We start from the raw sequence: 19,024 nt of genomic DNA, 5'->3' as shown, positions 1-19,024 counted from the left end.
AGCTCCATGAGAATGTGCTCACATGGGAGCCACTAAGAATCCTGAGAAGGAGGAATGGACATACTCAGAGGAGTACAGGCCATTTGACTCGGCATTAGGCAGCTGAAGCCAAACCTGGTCATTTTCTGTGAGATCGATTATGGCACTCCCTGAAGCCTGATCCAGGTAGCCTTTGGTATACTCATCATAGGTGTACATTATGGGGGTGCCATTCTTATATAGACCTACCCAAACATGAGTCCCTTTCACATGCACATGGTAGGAGAAATAGTATATTCCTGGTATCCTACAGGTAAAGATTCCAGTTCTTGGGTCATAATGCTGTTGCCTGTTATACAAAATCTTATCAAATGGGATGGGAGCACCTATTGCTGGATAGGCTTTGGAGAGAATAACAGTAAAAGCAGACACAGGCATTCCTGTTACTCCCTGGTTGGCACTAACAAGAGGCATCCCAGAAAGACTGGGCCTTTGTCCTGCCTTTATAAAGCCCTCGGGCATGACTGCTTGGCCTGGGGGCCCGGGGGGTCCTGGAGGCCCCGGGAGACCAGGCTGTCCATCATGGCCTCTTGGACCTGGAGGCCCTGGTGGTCCAGTGGGTCCATTGAGGCCCTTAGTTGCTATGCCAGCTGGACCAGGAGGACCTGGATTTCCAGGATCACCTTTAGATCCAGGGAATCCTGGGATACCTGGTGGCCCAATGGGGCCTCTGGTACCTGGTATTCCTGGAACCCCTCTTGGACCAGCCTCACCATTGTGTCCAGGCACTCCCTTAGCTCCTGCTGGGCCTACAGGGCCTGGAAGACCAGGAGGTCCTACCACTCCAGGGTCACCTTTTGGGCCTGGTAACCCTGGATTACCCTTGGAACCACTGAGACCTGGTTCTCCTGGGTACCCCGGTTTTCCATCTAAGCCGGGAGAACCCCTTGTTCCTCTGGCTCCAGGTTGTCCTGCAGGCCCAACTGGCCCTGTCTCACCCTTAGGGCCTGGGAGACCATGGTTGCCTGGGATGCCTTTTGGTCCTTGGGGTCCCATATTTCCAGGAGGTCCAGTCAGACCTGGCTCCCCAGGATGACCTGCTGGCCCTTGTTCCCCTTTGGCACCTGGACCCCCTGGAAGGCCAGCAGGTCCTCTTTGTCCCTTCATACCAGGTAAACCAGGTTTCCCAAAGCCTGGAGCTCCTGGTGGCCCAGCTATTCCTGGAGCCCCAGGGTGACCTTTTGCCCCTGGAATCCCTGGCTGACCTGGAGCCCCAGCAGCTCCTGGTTTTCCAATGCCTTCTGGTCCTCGTTCTCCAGGAGGACCTTGGGGGCCTGGTGGGCCAGCCTGTCCCCTTTCTCCTGGAAAACCCCGATCACCTTTGATGCCTGGCTGTCCTGGAAACCCATTTTCACCTCTTTTTCCTACTCCAGGAGGGCCAGGTGGTCCCATGGGACCCTGTGGGCCTGGAAGGCCCCTCTCACCTGGGCGGCCAGGAGCACCATACCCTGTTTCTCCTTTCGGTCCATTTACACCAGGGACTCCTGGCACACCCTTTTCTCCAGGAAAGCCCCTGGGGCCTGGGGCACCTACAGGTCCTTGTTGTCCAGGTTTTCCTGGCACAGAAATTCCAGCTGGGCCAGGGATTCCAGGAGGCCCCGGTGGTCCCCGTGGTCCTGGTAAACCAGCCGGTCCAACTTCTCCTTTTGGTCCGTATGGTCCTCTCTCCCCTGGTTTTCCTGGGAGTCCTGGCACACCTGGTTTCCCAGTAGCTGATGGTCCTGGTGGTCCTGGCAACCCTGGCTCTCCCTGGAGTCCAGGACTTCCATAGCCTGGTTTTCCTGGTGGTCCAGAAGGACCTGGGTGCCCTCGAGGTCCTGCAGGGCCTGGTGGGCCGGGAATACCTTGCTCACCTCTTACTGCTACACCTAAAAGACACACCAATATACCACCCAGAGAGGGGGATGATTAGTAACATTAAAGTTGATCAGTGTTTCTCAAAATGTCAAATAGGACAGGGTGGTGCGGTGTCATTCATTCCATACTAGTCTTAGACCAAGCTTAAATAGGTCTGGATAATTCATTTTACAGTGTTTTAAAATTATTGCTAAAGAGAGAGTTTTCCATGGCTACCACTTTCTTTATAACCTGATGATCTAAGATAAGTTGACATTGAAGATTTCTTCAGAATAAGAGTAAAGTGGACAATTTTTCACATTTATTTTGGAAAAATCATCTACATAGGTAAGAAAAAAAGATATTTGACAGAAAAGGAAGAGAAAGACAAGTGGAAAATAAATAAGAAAAATTTATAGAGCTGTAAAGATTTTTCCTCACAAAAGCTATCCTGGAAGACATAAATGAGTAATGGAATTAATTCTAATTTACATTTGCCACACCCTGCTGAATACTTCAGATTTAGGCTGATTTTTTTTTAAAACTTCAGAATATGTTGTGTTTTTTTTTATTCTTTTCCTTATTGACTTAAAATTGAAACAAAGAATTAGTTAATCAGATATAATGGGTGAGTATATAAAATAGGATTAAAGTGTTTGTCTAAGTGCAAATTAATGTTGTTTGATTTTATAAAGCTATGGGTTTAACTGAACTACTTCTGATGGGCTAAACTTAAACTCAGTGATAACTTATTTAGTACCTGTGATGTGAAAAGGCCACAAATGTGGGAAAGCACAAGTTGTGTCCTATGGAGGATTCAATCCTAGAGTGAAATGAGTGACTACGTAACAAGAGCTTTTTAAGAGGTATCCCAGGCTATTTTGGTCACTCAAAGGTGGGTTGTAGCAGGGTACTGCAGGCATTAGGGAAGTGTTACCACATTAGTCTTTTGACATTAATCTTCATAATCATCTACATAAAATTTTCTTCTTTTATCAGGGAAATTCTTAAATAGTTAGCCAAGATGACATAAAGTTGCATGTGATTTTTAATATTTACTACAGAATTTGTATTAAAATTGTTTTCTGTTTATGTTCAGAAACATAAGATGCCTACTTACTATTTAGATTCTTAGGTTGTTGAAAAACTGTTCATAGTAATATTGACTTAATGATGTAATAGTAGTTGGATAGGTTGCTTAAATCCTGAAAATCATTTATGGCCTGACTTTTTTTTTTTTTTTTTTTTTGGCAATGTGGAGTATTAAATCCAGGGCCTCATGTATCCTATAGCTGTGACTTTTGAGTCACATTTGTTTAAAAAAAAAATAGTGGACTTAAATCCTAAATCTTTAATAGCTTAAAAACTCAAAATGCAGGCTAAAATAGAATTATTATCAAATGAATTGAAAAGAATTGTAAATTGCCTTTGAAAGCATTTTGGAGTATTAATTCCCTTGAATCATTAGCTGTCAGTACATAAACATATTAAAATTGAAAAAAAAACCTCTCATATTAATTGACTGATATATAAGAAATAGTTAGCTAAGAGTAGGTACTAATTTCTATTAGGTAGAGCTGTAGAGGTCTTCCTGAGATTTAAAAAGCATTTGACCTATATAAAATATAGAACAAATAATTGAACTAAATATGCTGAAATAGGAAGATATTTGTTTTAGATTTAGGAACTTTTGTATTTTTAGTAATTAGTTATATTTCAGTTTTCAGACATTTAAACATATAGCTTTTCCCATGGACTTTCAGAAACTTACAACAGGAAAAAGATTAATATGAGAAATTAATTTATGGACATTTCCATATATTAACACACATTTCATTCACTGACTTTAGTACATGTTCATGATGGATCTATATGTAAAACTGGATTTAGTATATTACAAGTAGAATAGGTGAATAAGTAAGGGATTTCTTAATGGTTTGGAATAAAATAGCATTTTTAATGCAGACTATATTAGTTAGGGGTTTGCTTCAGAATCTGGCTATAAGGATCATGTTCATACTGAAATAATTGTCCAACTAGAAATCTGTTGCACTGCTAAAAGAGGTAAACATATCATATCTTATTGAAAATGATCGTATTGAGCACCTTTTAAGGCCAGAACTCCAATAACAGGGTGATCTGTGTTACTTGAAATGTTGCCCTAATGGTTCTAAACCTCTTGGTGTAAGAAAGAATTTGACTTCTATTGAATCTCTGGAGCCCCTGTTTGTAGCTTGCAAGATGAAAAAACAAGATTAGGGTGGCACCATCCTTAAGGAAAAGTGACAACCTACTAATAAGTTTCTTAAATGTCCACAAACTGAAATAGTGGTTGGTTGTGTCAGAATGTGTTACCTGCGTCTGCCTAGCAGCTGTAGAATCCTCTGCAGCATGATTTAGTAGTGTTTAATGGATCCTCTTTTAGCCTGTGCTGAACATATGTGCCTAGGAATTACATATGAATTCTGAATTTCTGTTATCAGTTTAACATTTTCTTGTAATGCATTAGTGCCTGCCGTGTGGGTGATAATACGTTTGATTTTCTGTCTTATGTTATCAAAAAGAGACCAAGGAGGATTTAATGTTAAAGGATAGCTTCTGAAATTCTTATTTAATAAGGTGTTTTCATTTGTTCTACAAAAATAGCCAGGATGTTCAAGTACTTTAAGGTGGGAAGATAAAAATAGGTTTAACTTTCTACAATGGTGCATTTTATTTTTAATTCAAGATTGTTTATTATGATTTTGGTAAGGTATTTAGAAGTCTGAATTTGTGATCAGAGAGTACTGAAACCATTGTTGCCTGTCATAGCATTTCACATCACATTTGTTGCTTCAAGTGAGTTGCTTCATGTTCCTTACCTTTTACTCTTTCTTTCCTGGCTTTTTCTTTCTCCTAATTTATTTATATTTTAATACATTCAATAATATCTGTTGTGCCTCTGTTTTTAAATATTAGGCTTCCTTTCATGAAATACTCGGTTTCATCTTTCTTCTCAACAAGGCCATTTGCTTAAATTGGTTGTTCCCCAAAACATATTATTTAAAGTTTATTACAAATGGCTTTAGCTTTATGTACAGGACAGAGTATATAACTAAAATGAAAAAAATATTGTGGAAAGGGAACCTGAAGCCTGCAATCGGTTTATATTGTCCAGTTGATGTTTTCTAGGCAGTTTGTATTAGATGCTGTCGAGTAGAATTAGTGAGGATAAGGCCTTGTCATTGCTCTTTGAGGATTTCGTAGTATTTTATATATATGTATATATATATTATCTCATTGCTCTTCCCAGTAGCAGAGAAAGCCATACAGATGAGGAATAGATTCAAGAGGAAAGTTAAAATTTATCTAAGACTATGCCAGTAAAGTAGTATTCAGAACTAGAAGTACTACTAGTAGTTTATTAGTATTGTAATAATAGTGAAACATAAGGCACCTGACAGGTATTAACTCTCTTGATAACCTTCACGGCAGCCCTTAGAGATCAATCGCTCCTTCTTGTTTTACAAATGAAGAAACTAAGGCACAGGGTGGAAAAATAACTTACCTGAGGTCACGCAGCTAGTACTGTGCATTTAACCACTAAACTATATGGGATATATAAATAGCTATGAGGATTGCTACTTCATTTTCCTGTTTAGCTTATTGAAACTTATTGTGTATATTTGTAGACTAGTTGAACGTGTTTTAAAAGTAAATGTGTGATTAGAACTGTTACTCAGTGGTTGAGCGCTTGCCTAGCATGCCTGAGGCACTGGGTTGGATCTTCAGCACCACATAAAAGTAAATAAATGAAATAAAGGTATTATGTCCATTTACAACTAAAAAACATTAAATAAAAAAGTAAATGTGTGTAAGTATTTAGATATATTAGCCTTCTATTCTCTTTGTGTAATTATTTTTAAATATTTTAAATTTACTTTGGTTGAATTATTATATTTGGATTATGGATAGTTATTTGTACAAAAGTATCATTCCAGGGAAAAAACTTCATATTAAAAGTCCTTAATATTTTTCTGTTTTATTTATTATATTTATTGTACAAGGAGTTTTGTTCTTCATCCACAAATTATTTTGTTGTAATTTGGACTAATTTAGGAATTTTCAATAGATAATACCAGAGTTGAAAGCATTTTGTTAAAGACATCATCTTTAAGATTGTAGAAAGCAACAGCCAGCTAGCTACTAGAGCAAAATATGCAATTCAATTTACCTTTACTCTTTATGGTGTAGGGAATGAAGAACTGGGTCTTGGTGTTGGGTGGTGGGCCTTTTATGCCAGTGGGTGTTTGGTATCGCTCAGCATAAAACACTCCATGAACCAAATTCAAGGACATTAGCAGCAAAAGGGTGATTTGTGGCAGCATATTCTCAGGTGGATTCTGGAAAACAGAAAAGAATTATTTCATATAGCTTTGTATTGACCTGTTTCATTTTTCTAACATTGCACAGTTGGAATTCTTTATTTAACTAACTGCTTTTTAACACAGTCCTTTATAAAAATTTCAATATATTTCATAAATTAATGAGAGATAATTATTTAGTTCGGTGAATGTATATCATAGTTATTTGGGGAAGCTATATTCAAGTAATCAAGTAAAAATAAAGTGATTTACAAATAAACATAAATAAATCATCACTAGACAACTATATTAAGTCATTCTGGATCTTAAACATATCCTGAAATATCTAGTAGTTTCTAAATACATTGAAATTCAGATTAGGATAAGTTTGTACAGTATGGATTTCATTAATATTATTTTATATAGACTTATATTTTATATATTTTATATACAAGTAAACCTCTCTGAGTACATTTTAGTAGAAAGATATTTTTTAAAATAATGCACAAGGACCCCAAAGAATTAACTTACTTCAATATTAACTTGCTTCTTTTCAAGCAAGCTAACATGGAATTTTACGATGACCCTCAGTCCATAGACTTACCTGGGTGCTGGCAGTTCTGGAGCTAGTGTCTAGGTGGCTTTCTGAAGCCTTCTCTGCCCAGGTAGGCAGTGCAGAAGATGCCCTCTCCAATGTTGCCCTTAGGTATTTATACAGTCTTCCCCTCACTGCCTGAGGTTACTCTGAGCTTAAGCCCCTCCCCTCAGAGGTGGGAAACACTAATTATGGTGGAAAGTTCTATTAGACAGGCATACAAAATCAGGTTGGTCTCTATTTTTTCTTATTGAAAAATAAACTCTTTGTCTTAAATATATATTAATAGTCTTAACCATACCCATTTTTCTGTAATTTTATTTTAGAAATTTTTACTCTAATGTTAGTTCATGTTGGAATGATGATTCCCCCTTATTATTTTTGAAAAGCATATTATTGTGTTGTTTGTTTGAAAATATTTGGTAATATACAAAAATAGGGGAAGAACTCTTTTGGAGGAGGATGTGGATTTAAACCATCATCTAAATTCTTGAATTATTATATAAAGCCACCAACGTGTCCATTAATGTTCCTAAATTTTTATAAACATAGCTTAGCTCAATTCTTATATATTTATGGGCTTGAGAGAAAAAAAATAAAATGGTGAAATTGTGGGTATGCTGTTTTGCATTTCAGGCTTTTAGTGTAAGTCTTCAGAAGTTAGTAAAAGAAATTTAAAGTGATAATATTAAAATGTTTGAATTTCTTCATTTTAAATACTTAAAAATTTTCAGACAAATGCAGGATATTTGTGAATTTGCTAGTAGAGTTAGCAGTATATTCTTTCTGAAGAATTTAGATTCTTTATTCCCAATAATACACTTTGTTCTCGATATGGCCTCAGATATTCTTGCTTAAATTTGTATTTTACTTTAGAGTTGGAGTAAAGTTTGCAAGAGCCCTTAACTTATATTATGTTTATTTAATCTCATATTATGTTTATTTACATAGGGCTGCTGTGTTTATTTCAGAAATTAAAAAAAAAAATCCTCAAACTTTGCTTTTAGCTTTTTAAAAATACTCTTGGCTTACATCGCAATTTCCTTCAGGGATCTTGTATCATCTCAATTAAAAACATTTTTCCCCCAAAGGTGGAAATAAACATCATCATTGTCAACTTTACTAGTTAGTATTCTCTTTAACAATATTAGAGACTCTTAAAATCAGTTTTCAGGATCCTACAACATCTAATAAAGACAGGAATTTCAGAGACCAAATTTAGCATCTTATTTAATTTTGTCATTTTGGATCCAAGTCCAGTCAGCTTTACAGATAAATGAGATGAGAAGAAAAATTCCAGATACAGAATAGATAATTTTTGGTATCTCCCTAGAATTGAAGTAGTATGGTTGAAAATTGATGTGTGATTGAAATAATGTTTTTTCCCTCTTCCTTTTCCCTCATTCCTCCCCTACAGGCAGTTTCCTGTGATATTAAATAAAGCCTTGTATACTACTTTGCAAAAATGTAAATACAAAACTCATTCACAGTGTCCTCTCTTTCTTTTCTCACTTAAACATTTGTTGATTGCACATTAAAAAAAATCTACATTGTCATGCATGTCTTTATGCAATATGCAGATATACATGAAATATGGCTTTGTGGGGGCGGGTACTAGGGATTGAACTCAGGGGCACTTGACCCCTGAGCCACATCCCCAGGCCTATTTTGTATTTTATTTGGAGATAGGGTCTCACTGAGTTGCTTAGCACCTCACTTTTGCTCAGCCTAGCTTTGAACTTGCAATCCTCCTGCCGACTCGCAGGATTATAGGCATGCACCATCACGCCTGGCTGAAATATGGCTTTTATATCAATTTAGATTATTGACAATTGGATAGTTTATTTTAATCAGTCTCATCATTTGGCAGTTATATGGAATGGTTTTTTAATTATATGAACTCGGCTACATCTGTAAGAAACTACAAAAGATAAGTGAAAGAAAACAGCTGTCTTCCATTTGTTTACAGTTTATTTGGAAAAGATTTGACAAAGTAGATAAGATTATAAGGTACTTTTCAGAGCTAGGCTGAAGAATTTGTTTTGAAAGGAATTATTAGAAATGTGTGCATATTTTAGTATTTTGTGTGTATATATGGTTAAGTGTATGCATGCACACACACAGAGGCACGTTTTTATAATACCATTTGATATTATTCCTGTGAACATTTAGAAGATGGATTCCCAGCCCTACATACCTAGCACTTTGCACCTGTGTAGACCATTTGTTCACTGTGGTACTCTATTTTCAGAACTTTATACCTTAAACTTTCTTGATGTCTGTCTCTTCATTAACAAATAGAAGTTTGAACGAGGTGGTGTCTAAGCTCCTTTAGGATTTAAAATTGGATTTTTCTTGCACTTAAGTATTTGTTCCCCATGGTCATATGGTAGACTTGGCTCTCTTTGGATTGACTTTAGATTTGCAACAAAAAGAAAAAAAAATCATACTAGGTGGTTGTATGTTTTGGGGATATGTAAATATATGTGGGTATTTGTCATTCTATATTCCCCTTTAGCTTTGGGAAATGTGGTGTCTTCGTTGGTAAGCCTTGGACGTTCAACCCTTTTTACAAATAGTGTATTTATTTCAGCACACAGAATCTGACTACTGTTTGCTTTGTTAGTCACATAAGAAGCACTTCTTGTGCAAAACAGATTGTAGAATCAGAATATTTACTAGCCACACCCCACCCAATTGTGTATTTAAAACTATTTTTATTCTTGGTGTTTACTTGGAGCTTTAAGAAGTGACTAGTCTGTGGCTTTATGAAGGAAACTCATTCCATTGAAAGAGTCTTGCTTTGTAAAACCAATTTTCTGAGTGATTTTTAAATCAACTATGAGTGATATTTTTGCACATTGAGCATTTACCTGCCATTAAGTTTGTCTGCTCATTTGTATATCCCTAGGTCATTCATGAGTTCACCAAATATTTCTTGAGTACCTCCTAAGTGTCAGGCATTGGGATAAATATTGGACGAATAGAGTGTATGCCCTAAGGTGTTTACACAATGTTCTCAACCTCTTTTTCCCATTCTCACAGTCCTGAGGAGTATGACACAATTTGTTCAATCTTTGGGGTTCATGAAGATAGTAGTGGTTCAGAAACTCAATTTTGCAAAAACTCCTTAGGCAATCATGATCTACTCCTAATGTTGGGATGTTGATATGGTATAATTAGCAGATTATTAATATTAGTTATTTACCTTTTTGTTGTTTGTGCTCATTTTTTAAACTTTATTATAGGAAATTTTGGTCTTACCTACAAGTGAGGATACTGCATCTAATGAATGCCTGTGTTCCAGTCAATCATTTTAAACTAATCTCAACTCAGTCTACCTTCTATTCATCCCCTCTCAAATTTTGAAACAAATCGCTTATGTTATACTGATTCACCAGTGGATATTTCAATACATTTCTCCAGAGACTAAAAACGCCTTTTCTTTAAAATAGAATATTCATTATATCTAAAAAATTAATCATTTTCTAATATCATCAATGCTTTAGTCCATCACATTTCCCCAGTTATCTGTTGTACGTATGGCATATACCTATATAGACTTATAGACATGTATATATACACAAACATATACATAGATATGTACATGTATATTATATACATACACATATATATTTTTAAAGAATCGATTTATTGGGCTGGGAGTATAGCTCAGTTGGTAGAGTGCTTGCCTTGTATTCACAAAGCCCTAGGTTCAGTTCCCAGCACTATAAGAAAAAAAAAAAGAATTGATTTGTTATTTGTTTAAATCAGGTTTCCTTAATTGCCATTGACTGATATGTCCCCTTCATCTAGGTTTCTTACCTGCATCTCTTTTTTTTCCCCCTTTGCAACTTATTTGTTGAAAAGCTGGGTTATCTGTCTTGTGCAATTTCCTGCAATCTGGATATTGTTGTCATTTAATTTGCTCCTCTGCTGATTGATAGTTAGACATACAGTGTTGCTGTCATTCAGGTTTGAAACACACATACACATACACATACAAATGCTTTTGGCAAGAATATTTTACCAATTTAGAGAGTGTGGTTTGCTATATTTCTATTGGGAGGCCCTTTGTTGCTGGTTCTCTGGTGTTACTAAGTCTAATTACTTGTACTTATTATAAGTTATAAGATGGTGATATTCTAATTTTATCATTCTTCCTTTTTTGTTTCTATTAAAAAAACACTCTGTTCAACTATGGTTATCCTGAGTTATAGTATATATATATGGTTATCCTGAGTTACAGAGTGTGTGTGTGTGTGTGTGTGTGTGAGAATATATATATACACACAGATGTTTTTCCCCATCTTTGGCCAGTAAGAGCCTCTTCAGATTGCTCCTGAGCACTTTTGACATGATCCCAGTAATTTTTATAACTTTGTACTTTTCTTGGCCCAGATCTGTAGTAAGACATTTCTTCACAGAGTGTTACTTCTGTTAGTTTGAAATAGAAGTTAGAAACCACAGTATGGGTGTCTGGCTGTTTGAGTCTCAGGGATGTACCCTGCTCGTGGGTTGATTATCGTTTCTAGGTTTTCAGTGGACAGAGCCAAGAAATTCATGCTTACAATGTTAACTAAATGTAAAAGATAACATGCCATTATCCTGATATATCTAATTCACATTCAGGACCAGAGTTTTTTCTTAATGACCCTGAACTTGTGTGCATACGTCCATAGCCCCACCCAGAGGATCCCAGTTCTCATGATAATAAAGCATACATTTACTTTATTCCATCATCTTCCTAGTTGTTCTGAATATCTATACCAACATACACATCATAATTAAAATTAGTTTAACTTTTAAACTGATTACTTTTATGATTCTCTTTAGTATTTTCGCAAAAGCTGTGTAGTCAAACTACTGTGTTTCAATGTCACTTGAAATGGCTTATTTCAAAATAGATGCTAACCACTCGGTTCATCGTTAGGTTTATTTCATTTTGCTTTCAGGGTTTAGGGATTTTCTTTCCAACTTTAATTTTCTTTTATACTTTGCTAACATATTTGCATTTCCTATGATGTGCTGATAAATGTTTAACATCCACCTTGGGGGTGGGGAAGATGGCCTGCTGATTTCTGTTGTATAAATACTACCACCGTGGCCAATTTGAAGCTACCATGTTAAGATACCTGGCTTACAAAGCACCTGAATATTTACCAAGAACCAGTACGTGCCAGCTCCAGCATACTTTGTATATTTCCTAGGTCAGATTTATAAAGTAAGAAAATTTCAGAGTAGTCTAGCTTCTGTTACTCCGCCTCCTCCTCCACCCCTCCTCCTCCATTCCTCCTCCACCCTTCCTCCTCCATTCCTCCTCCACCCCTCCTCTTCCATTCCTCCTCCACCCCTCCTCCTCCATTCCTCCTCCTCCTCCTTTTCCTCTTTTCCTCCTCCTCCTCCTCCTCCTCTCCTGTCTACCCTGTGTTTCAAAACCTTCCTTCTATAGATTATATAACTGTTTTTTAAATTTGTTTTATTAATGTGTGTGTGTGTATGTGTGTTTAAATGAAAAATAGAAGGGATACCAGGGATTAGAGGAAGAGGACCATGGGGAGGGAGGAGGGGAGAAAAGGAGGAGATTCTGGGAAATTAAATAGATCAAATTATGTTATGTGCATGCACAAATAAGTAATAATCCCAATATTGTGTATAATGATAATGTACCAATAAAAAAATAGGAAAAATGTGTTTAATTTATCTTACTATTAAAATATTTATCATTCTTATTTCCTCCTTATTTTTTAGGTAAATGGCATCTATGCATACTTTATTTTGCTGCTAATGTGTAACAGTTTATCTTGGGAATCATTGCATAAGATTATATAAAGAGGGTCTGTGTTCTTTTTTTACAGCTTCATAATACTACATTGTATGGATGTACCATAGTTTTCTCAACCATTGCCTAATTGGTATTCATCTCTATTATTTTCTGACCTTTGCTAATTCAAGTATTTTTACAGTGAAAAACTTTGTTTATGTAAGCTTTTTGTCTGAATATCTTTGGAAGACATCCTTAGAATTAGAATTTGTGGATCAGCAAGTAGATAAATAGTTTTGTTAGGTATCAGTATGTTTCTTTCCTTAGATGTGTTATTTTTCATTTCTACCAGCAATATGTGAAGCTGCCTGCTTTTCTTCAGCCATATCAACTGGATATGTTGTTCAGATTTGGGTGAACTTTTAGATTTTTGCCCACCTTAGGGGTAAAAATTGCAATCTCAATTTAGTTTAATTTTTATTCTTTTTACAAAAATCTTGGTTGAGCATCTTTTTGTATAATTAAGACTATATCTCTAACACACTTTTCCTGAAAGTGTTCTATAGCTTAGGAATCTAAACCTCTGCTCTGTGATATAGTGGGCACATATTTTTCCAGTTTCAATTTATCTTTTTAATTTACTTCTGAGGATTTTTTTTTACATTCAAAATTTTCTTTTAAGGTTCATAAAATTTTGATTCAGAATATTCTTCTTCTTTCATAAGCTAAGAATGATAAAGGATGTTAAAGGTCATCTGGATCACTCATTTTATTCATCAGCTGGGGAAAACTGGTTTCTCTGTTATGCGTGTTTTCATCCCTAATGTTTAATTGAGTTAAATTTCTGAAGTGAGGATCTGTTGGTGAGACAGCCCACTGAGGGAAAATGCCACAACTAAGCTTGTGTGTTCATCCCTGTGTCCAGCAGGACACTGACTTTCTGTTTCTCTGATCCATCATCCTTTTACCAGTGGAAATAACAGAAGTGGCCCGAAGTTCAGTTAGGGCACTCCAAGACCCTTAGCTTCCACTACCACTGTGCTGTACCTCATTCCTTTCGAAAAACTGTAAAAGGATATTTGTAGGTGCTCTGACAGAAGCCAGATGCCAGAAGTGATTTGTTCATGTAAATAGTTTGATGTGGTTTAGTGGTTAGATACCTGCTGAGGGCTTGGAAAGAGAAATTCCTGTGTAAAAACAGGTGTTTATGAAAACCCTGGAAACTTCAGGTCAGGTCAAGAAAAACAGAGTCATTTTAAAAATTTGAACAAGGGCTTTATATTCTATTTTTTACTACACATAAATCAAACACTACTTAAAGAGTGCATGGTTTTTTTGTCTGCCATTTAGTGACATCACTTTCTTTCCACGGTTAACCTAGTTGAGTTAAAAATATAGGGCTTCTTGGCCCCTTGACCCCAAACCTTCAAGGATTTTGGCCAATGGTTTCTCTGCCATTCTCTTACTCTGTTTGCATGTGCAGTTCAGTCTTTGCATATAGTCTTCGCTAAAATGGAAGAAGAAATGAGATGGAGTTAAAGTGTTAGAGAAGGTACAGGGTGGCACTCTGTCTTTGAATCTCTTTGCTCCTCTCTTTATTATCATACTTAAGAACAACTTCACAATCACCACCGATAGGATACAAAGGCCTTGTAGGAGAGAGAAGTATCTATAGGGTATGAAGTACCCATAAAGGTTGGGTAGGATCATGGACCATCCTGGAGACATGCTTATACAACTGTTTAGCTTACTAATGTTAACAATTAAAAACAACCCAGGGCTTTTAGTTTAAATAATGCATTGTCTGCTTAGCCTTTGATCAACAACTTTGTTACCTGACTCATGGACCTCCACCCCTCATGTGGACAGGTGCTAGGTGTCTGCTCTTCCTATCATCTGTGGCTTTGGCCTCTGACCCATCAGAGACTCTGGGCAGGTCACCTGGTTTCTTCATTGGTACATCTGTAAATGTCTGCTCACTTTCTTTCAGATTTTAAATATAATTGCTATTTAGAGAATACAGAAAATAAAACTTATATAACATAGAGATATAATGATTATTAATAGTAATATTTTACCCTGTTGACCTTTTTTTAGTTATCCTATCAGTTATCTTTAATCACTTTCCAGTTCTCATACCAATAAGGTTCAAATAGTAGGCATGCAGTATATAATGTTATCCTGTCTTCTGTTACTTTTACCAATAGGGACTTTGAAAGTTGAAAGAAAATACATGTGAAGTGGTAGAGCAGTGCCTACAGGTGCTCAATAAGTATGCATGAGTCTAAGGACCATGCTGATAAGGAAGAAGACATTATATTTGAACCTTTTTATAGTACCGGTACTTCTCAAATGTTCTCCAAACTCTTTTGACCCTCTAGTGCATGCCAGTCGGGATAGATGCTGGGAACCCAGGGCAGGAGCACACCCTGCTATTGATGATCTCAGTCTCATGGAGGAAACACACACTAAACAGTCTCTTATGGCCTTTGCTCTGGCTTTATTTTGTGTCTACATGAACCTGTCTCCCTAAGCATGAAGTGGCATGTTTTCACACTTTATCTTCTTTCCTGAATATAATTCAAAGATTATTGATTTCTTACCATTGAAACTCCATTCTCCACAGACAGTGTCTGTTACCAAGCAGAAACCTCTTAAATATTGCTGAATGAAGGAACAAAGAGCATTAGAAGATCAGATTCCAGTACTTACTGAGTGTTGGTAATTCCCCTCGTGTTTGTGGGCACATGACGGTGTAGACTTTTGCAAGGCACTGGAATGGGTCTGAGTCTTTTCACTGTGTCTTATCTTACAAAAACTGAATTATTATAGAGGCCCCAATGTCAAAAACTGTTTCCAAAAGCAGTTTTCACAAAGTAAAATAACTTCAGCTGCTTCTAATGACTGGGTGCCTTAAATTGTTCTTTTAACTAATGGATGAGAATTTCAGAGTTAAATTTCCCAAGACAGATCTTCTCAAGGATGATAGAGGTCTAGATATCAGAGAGTAGGTATAGATTAAGGGCTAAGATGGAGTTAAAAGGAAGAACAGAGGACTGTCTTAGAAACCTGAACTATACAATTTGAGAGCAATGAATATCTTTTTAGACATGTCTGTGCTTAATTTTCCAATTTTTACTTCCATTCTTAACCTCATATACTTATTGGTGCATCAGTTGATTCAGCTCTTTAATGGTTAAGCAGGTATTATATCCCAGGAAATAAAAATGGTCTCATAAACTAATGAATAGCATCTATTGATTCTTTCCTGCTCCCCTCTTCTCACCCAAATGGAAATGTTTAATCATGCATATTATAAAAAAAAGACAAGATTTCCTTCCTTTTTTAATATTTATTTTTTAGTTGTAGTCAGACATAATATCTTTATTTTTTTACGTGGTGCTGAGTATCAAACCCAGGGCCTGGCACTTGCTAGGTGAGTGCTGTACCACTGAGCCACAACCCCAGACCCAGGATTTCCTTCAGTTTAAGGCTAAAAAATATTCTGTTCTATATGCAGGTGCCCTTGACTTACAGTGGGATTATATACTGATAATGCCATTGTAATTTTAAATATCATAAGTCAAAAATGTACCTAACTCACTGAGCATTATAGCTTAGTTGCATAGTACATGGTAGAGTACTGAGTGGCTGACTGGGACCTGTGGCTCTTTGCCACTGCCCAGAATCACAAGAGAGGATTGTATTGCATTTCACTAGCTGGGGAAAGATCAAAATTCAAAATAGAGTTTCTATTAAATGCATATTACTTTTGGACCTTCAAAAGTAAGAAGTTGAATGTTTAACCATTGTAAGTCTGGGACCATCTGTATATTAACTTTTATTGCTGTTAATTCAACATTTTGCTGTGCTACATATTAGACTGTTTGATTTATAATTTTTTAAGATAAGTGACCATTTTATAAGCCCAGAAAATAAGTAATTTATTTACAAAATTAACTATGATAAATTCATTTTCACTGTAATCAAGTAAAGATTAATACTAAGCTGGGCACTGATACATGCCTGTAATCCCAGCAACTTTAGAATCTCAGGTGGGAGGATCACAAGTTTAATTCCAGTCTCAACAACTTAGTGAGACCTTGTCTTCAAAATAAAAATTGGACTGAGGACTTAGCCCTGGATTTAATCCCCAATAACATCAACGATAATAATAATAATGTGTCATTTATCTTAACATTGCTGAATTTATAGTAACACTTGATTTTCTCTAATAGATATTAATCTAGAACAATTAGTAAGATATTTATAACCTTCTATAAATATTCAGAAGTGGGTAAAATTACTTAAACCTTTTTATAATTTGAGAAAAACAGACTGGGAGCTTTTTATTATGATCTTTGTCATTATCAAATAGATATGGACATTTGTATTTTTATAATAAGGATAATCAATTGTATCAGCCATTCTCCATTCAGAAATATGGATTTCCTGGGATTTTATGTAACTGGAATTCTTATTTTAATAGAAAGTATGAAATTGAATATTAAATATAAACTTAAAAGAGAACATCAATTTTCATTCACATATACTGAGCTGCTAAATATATTTATTGAATTTGTTTTTCCTGGTTTTCTATATTATTTTAAAAATAATTCTAAGTTTAGAACTCAAATATTTGGGTGTATTTAAATTAACCTTGACTTCCAATAAACTAGTAAATGGACTCTTAGAGTTTATTTGTAATCCACTCCAGACTTGGGGACAACTGTTTTTTAGACTTCACACCATTAATATAGTCCTTAAGGGAAGGGTGTGATAGCAGAAAGTAAACCAGGAGTGGCAAGCCAGTGGTATTTGTCCCTGATGACTCCGAGCTCCTTCACCCCATCCCATTGGCAAATACACAGGATGGAGAATGAAGCCGCTGTTCTGCACGTAGTTAGAAGGAAACTTTTTCAAACAAGTGCTCTTAGTCTAATGGCATTGACTGTCCTCTGTAACAAACTTTTTGGAAACTTGCCCAGTGGTGGAGAGGTAACCCAAGGAAAAAAGATTCCGTTGGACCATGGTGTTAAAATATTCTCAGGACAAATGAATGCACCTGTTATAGGTTTAATCAGATTGACACGTAAGAAAAGGAATGTGTTTAAATGTCAGCAAAGTTATAGAACATGGAAACTATATGTTTGAGATGTTATAATGGATTAAAATTATCCCTCTTGCTCTTTAAATGCTCCCTCTTACTCTACAAAGTGTTGTGTTATGGAGGACATAATTGCTTACTACTAAATGTCTCTAAATGAATTGATAATTGTTGATAATTGCTTACTATTAAATGTCTCTAAATGAATTTGTTCAGAAAGATGAGATATGGTTAAAAGAATGCACCACAAGATATCTGGCTTATCAACATCATCTTTTCTGAGTTTAATACTTCTTTGATATGAAATTCTAAAAAAAAAAAATACCAATCAATGGTTAAAAAAGAAACGCTGCTTTTCAAAATGAAAAACTTTCTCTGGTCTTATATTACCCCTTAATAAAGACATTGGTGATATCATTGTTTAATGACAGATTCATAAGCTTCACTTTAAGATATTAAAGTAGATTCTTTGTCATTTTATTAGAAGTCTTGCTGTTATAAATTTATGATTTATTCTTGAGATTATTTTCTCTTCATTTCTTACCTAATAATTATTTATTTATCATGTTACATAATCCACTCAGTATTCTATACCTTTCTTTAAATTATTCCAAGTGATCTAAAAATCAGATTTACACTTCTCACCCTTAATAAAATATAAAAATAACCTTTTTCATTTTATACTTATTATTTTTAGTTTTTTAGCAGTCCTGTCTCTTATTTAGATACTATTTCATCTTTATCAAAAATTGTGTGGCTGAGCTGAAAATTTTTATTTGTAAACAATCAAGTAGAACTTTTTGTACCTTTTCAATTTCTTTTAACATTTCTGTGATGGTTATCTGAGAACAGTGGACAATTGCCTAGAGTTTTGTGTTTGTTTGGTAATTACTTTAATTTGGTATGCAGTCTAGCTTTTCCACAGTGCACTGTATCAGACAGATGTTTTCCCCTATGTACTTCTGGGAGCAGCACAGCAGAGAGGGATGTCCTCTTCTTCCCCATAGGTTAACATGAGCACACTTAACAGCCACGTGTTCCATGTCCTGGCTTGTTGATCATGTTTTTTCAGTTAGTACCAATAAAAAAAAACTTTTGTATTTTGTGTGGTGGGCAGAATATGAAGCAAAGAGAGTCCCTGGGATAGGATAAGGAAATGTAGGTAATCTGAGATTTGAGTCTAGTATGTGATTAAAGGAATCAATCAAATAAAACATTTTATCTAAGATAAAGAAAAATGTTGACTGTGTACTTTTTGAGTAGATGGCATCAAGTGTTGATTTTAGATTACTAGACAGACTTGATCTTGCCTTATCCTCTCAGGTTCAGCTTAAGGGGAG

General features: G+C 35.8%; 2 protein-coding genes across 3 annotated transcripts in view; one reads left to right on the top strand and one right to left on the bottom strand.

The window, feature by feature from the left end:
- The window catches only part of Nt5dc1 (5'-nucleotidase domain containing 1), a 121,806-nt gene that overhangs the window by 18,684 nt on the left and 84,098 nt on the right, over positions 1-19,024 (top strand). The window lies entirely within an intron of this gene.
- Positions 19-6,242, bottom strand: Col10a1 (collagen type X alpha 1 chain). Its single transcript, XM_076859825.2, has 2 exons — positions 6,089-6,242; positions 19-1,907 (listed from the first exon to the last, which is right to left on the bottom strand). The coding sequence occupies exons 1-2, from the start codon at positions 6,240-6,242 to the stop codon at positions 19-21; spliced, it is 2,043 nt and encodes a 680-aa protein (XP_076715940.1).

The sequence above is a fragment of the Callospermophilus lateralis genome, chromosome 6 (assembly GCF_048772815.1).
Source record: "Callospermophilus lateralis isolate mCalLat2 chromosome 6, mCalLat2.hap1, whole genome shotgun sequence".
Lineage (NCBI taxonomy): Eukaryota > Metazoa > Chordata > Mammalia > Rodentia > Sciuridae > Callospermophilus > Callospermophilus lateralis.
Note: the sequence above shows the minus strand (reverse complement) of the source record. Positions and strands in the feature narration are given on the sequence as shown.

Excerpts from the sequence above, each read along its gene's own strand:
- Col10a1 (XM_076859825.2), bottom strand. The coding sequence starts at position 6,242 with ATGCTGCCACAAATCACCCTTTTGCTGCTAATGTCCTTGAATTTGGTT. Across the intron at positions 1,908-6,088 it reads CTACACCATAAAGAGTAAAG|GTGTAGCAGTAAGAGGTGAG; the intron begins GTAAATTGAATT and ends TGTGTCTTTTAG.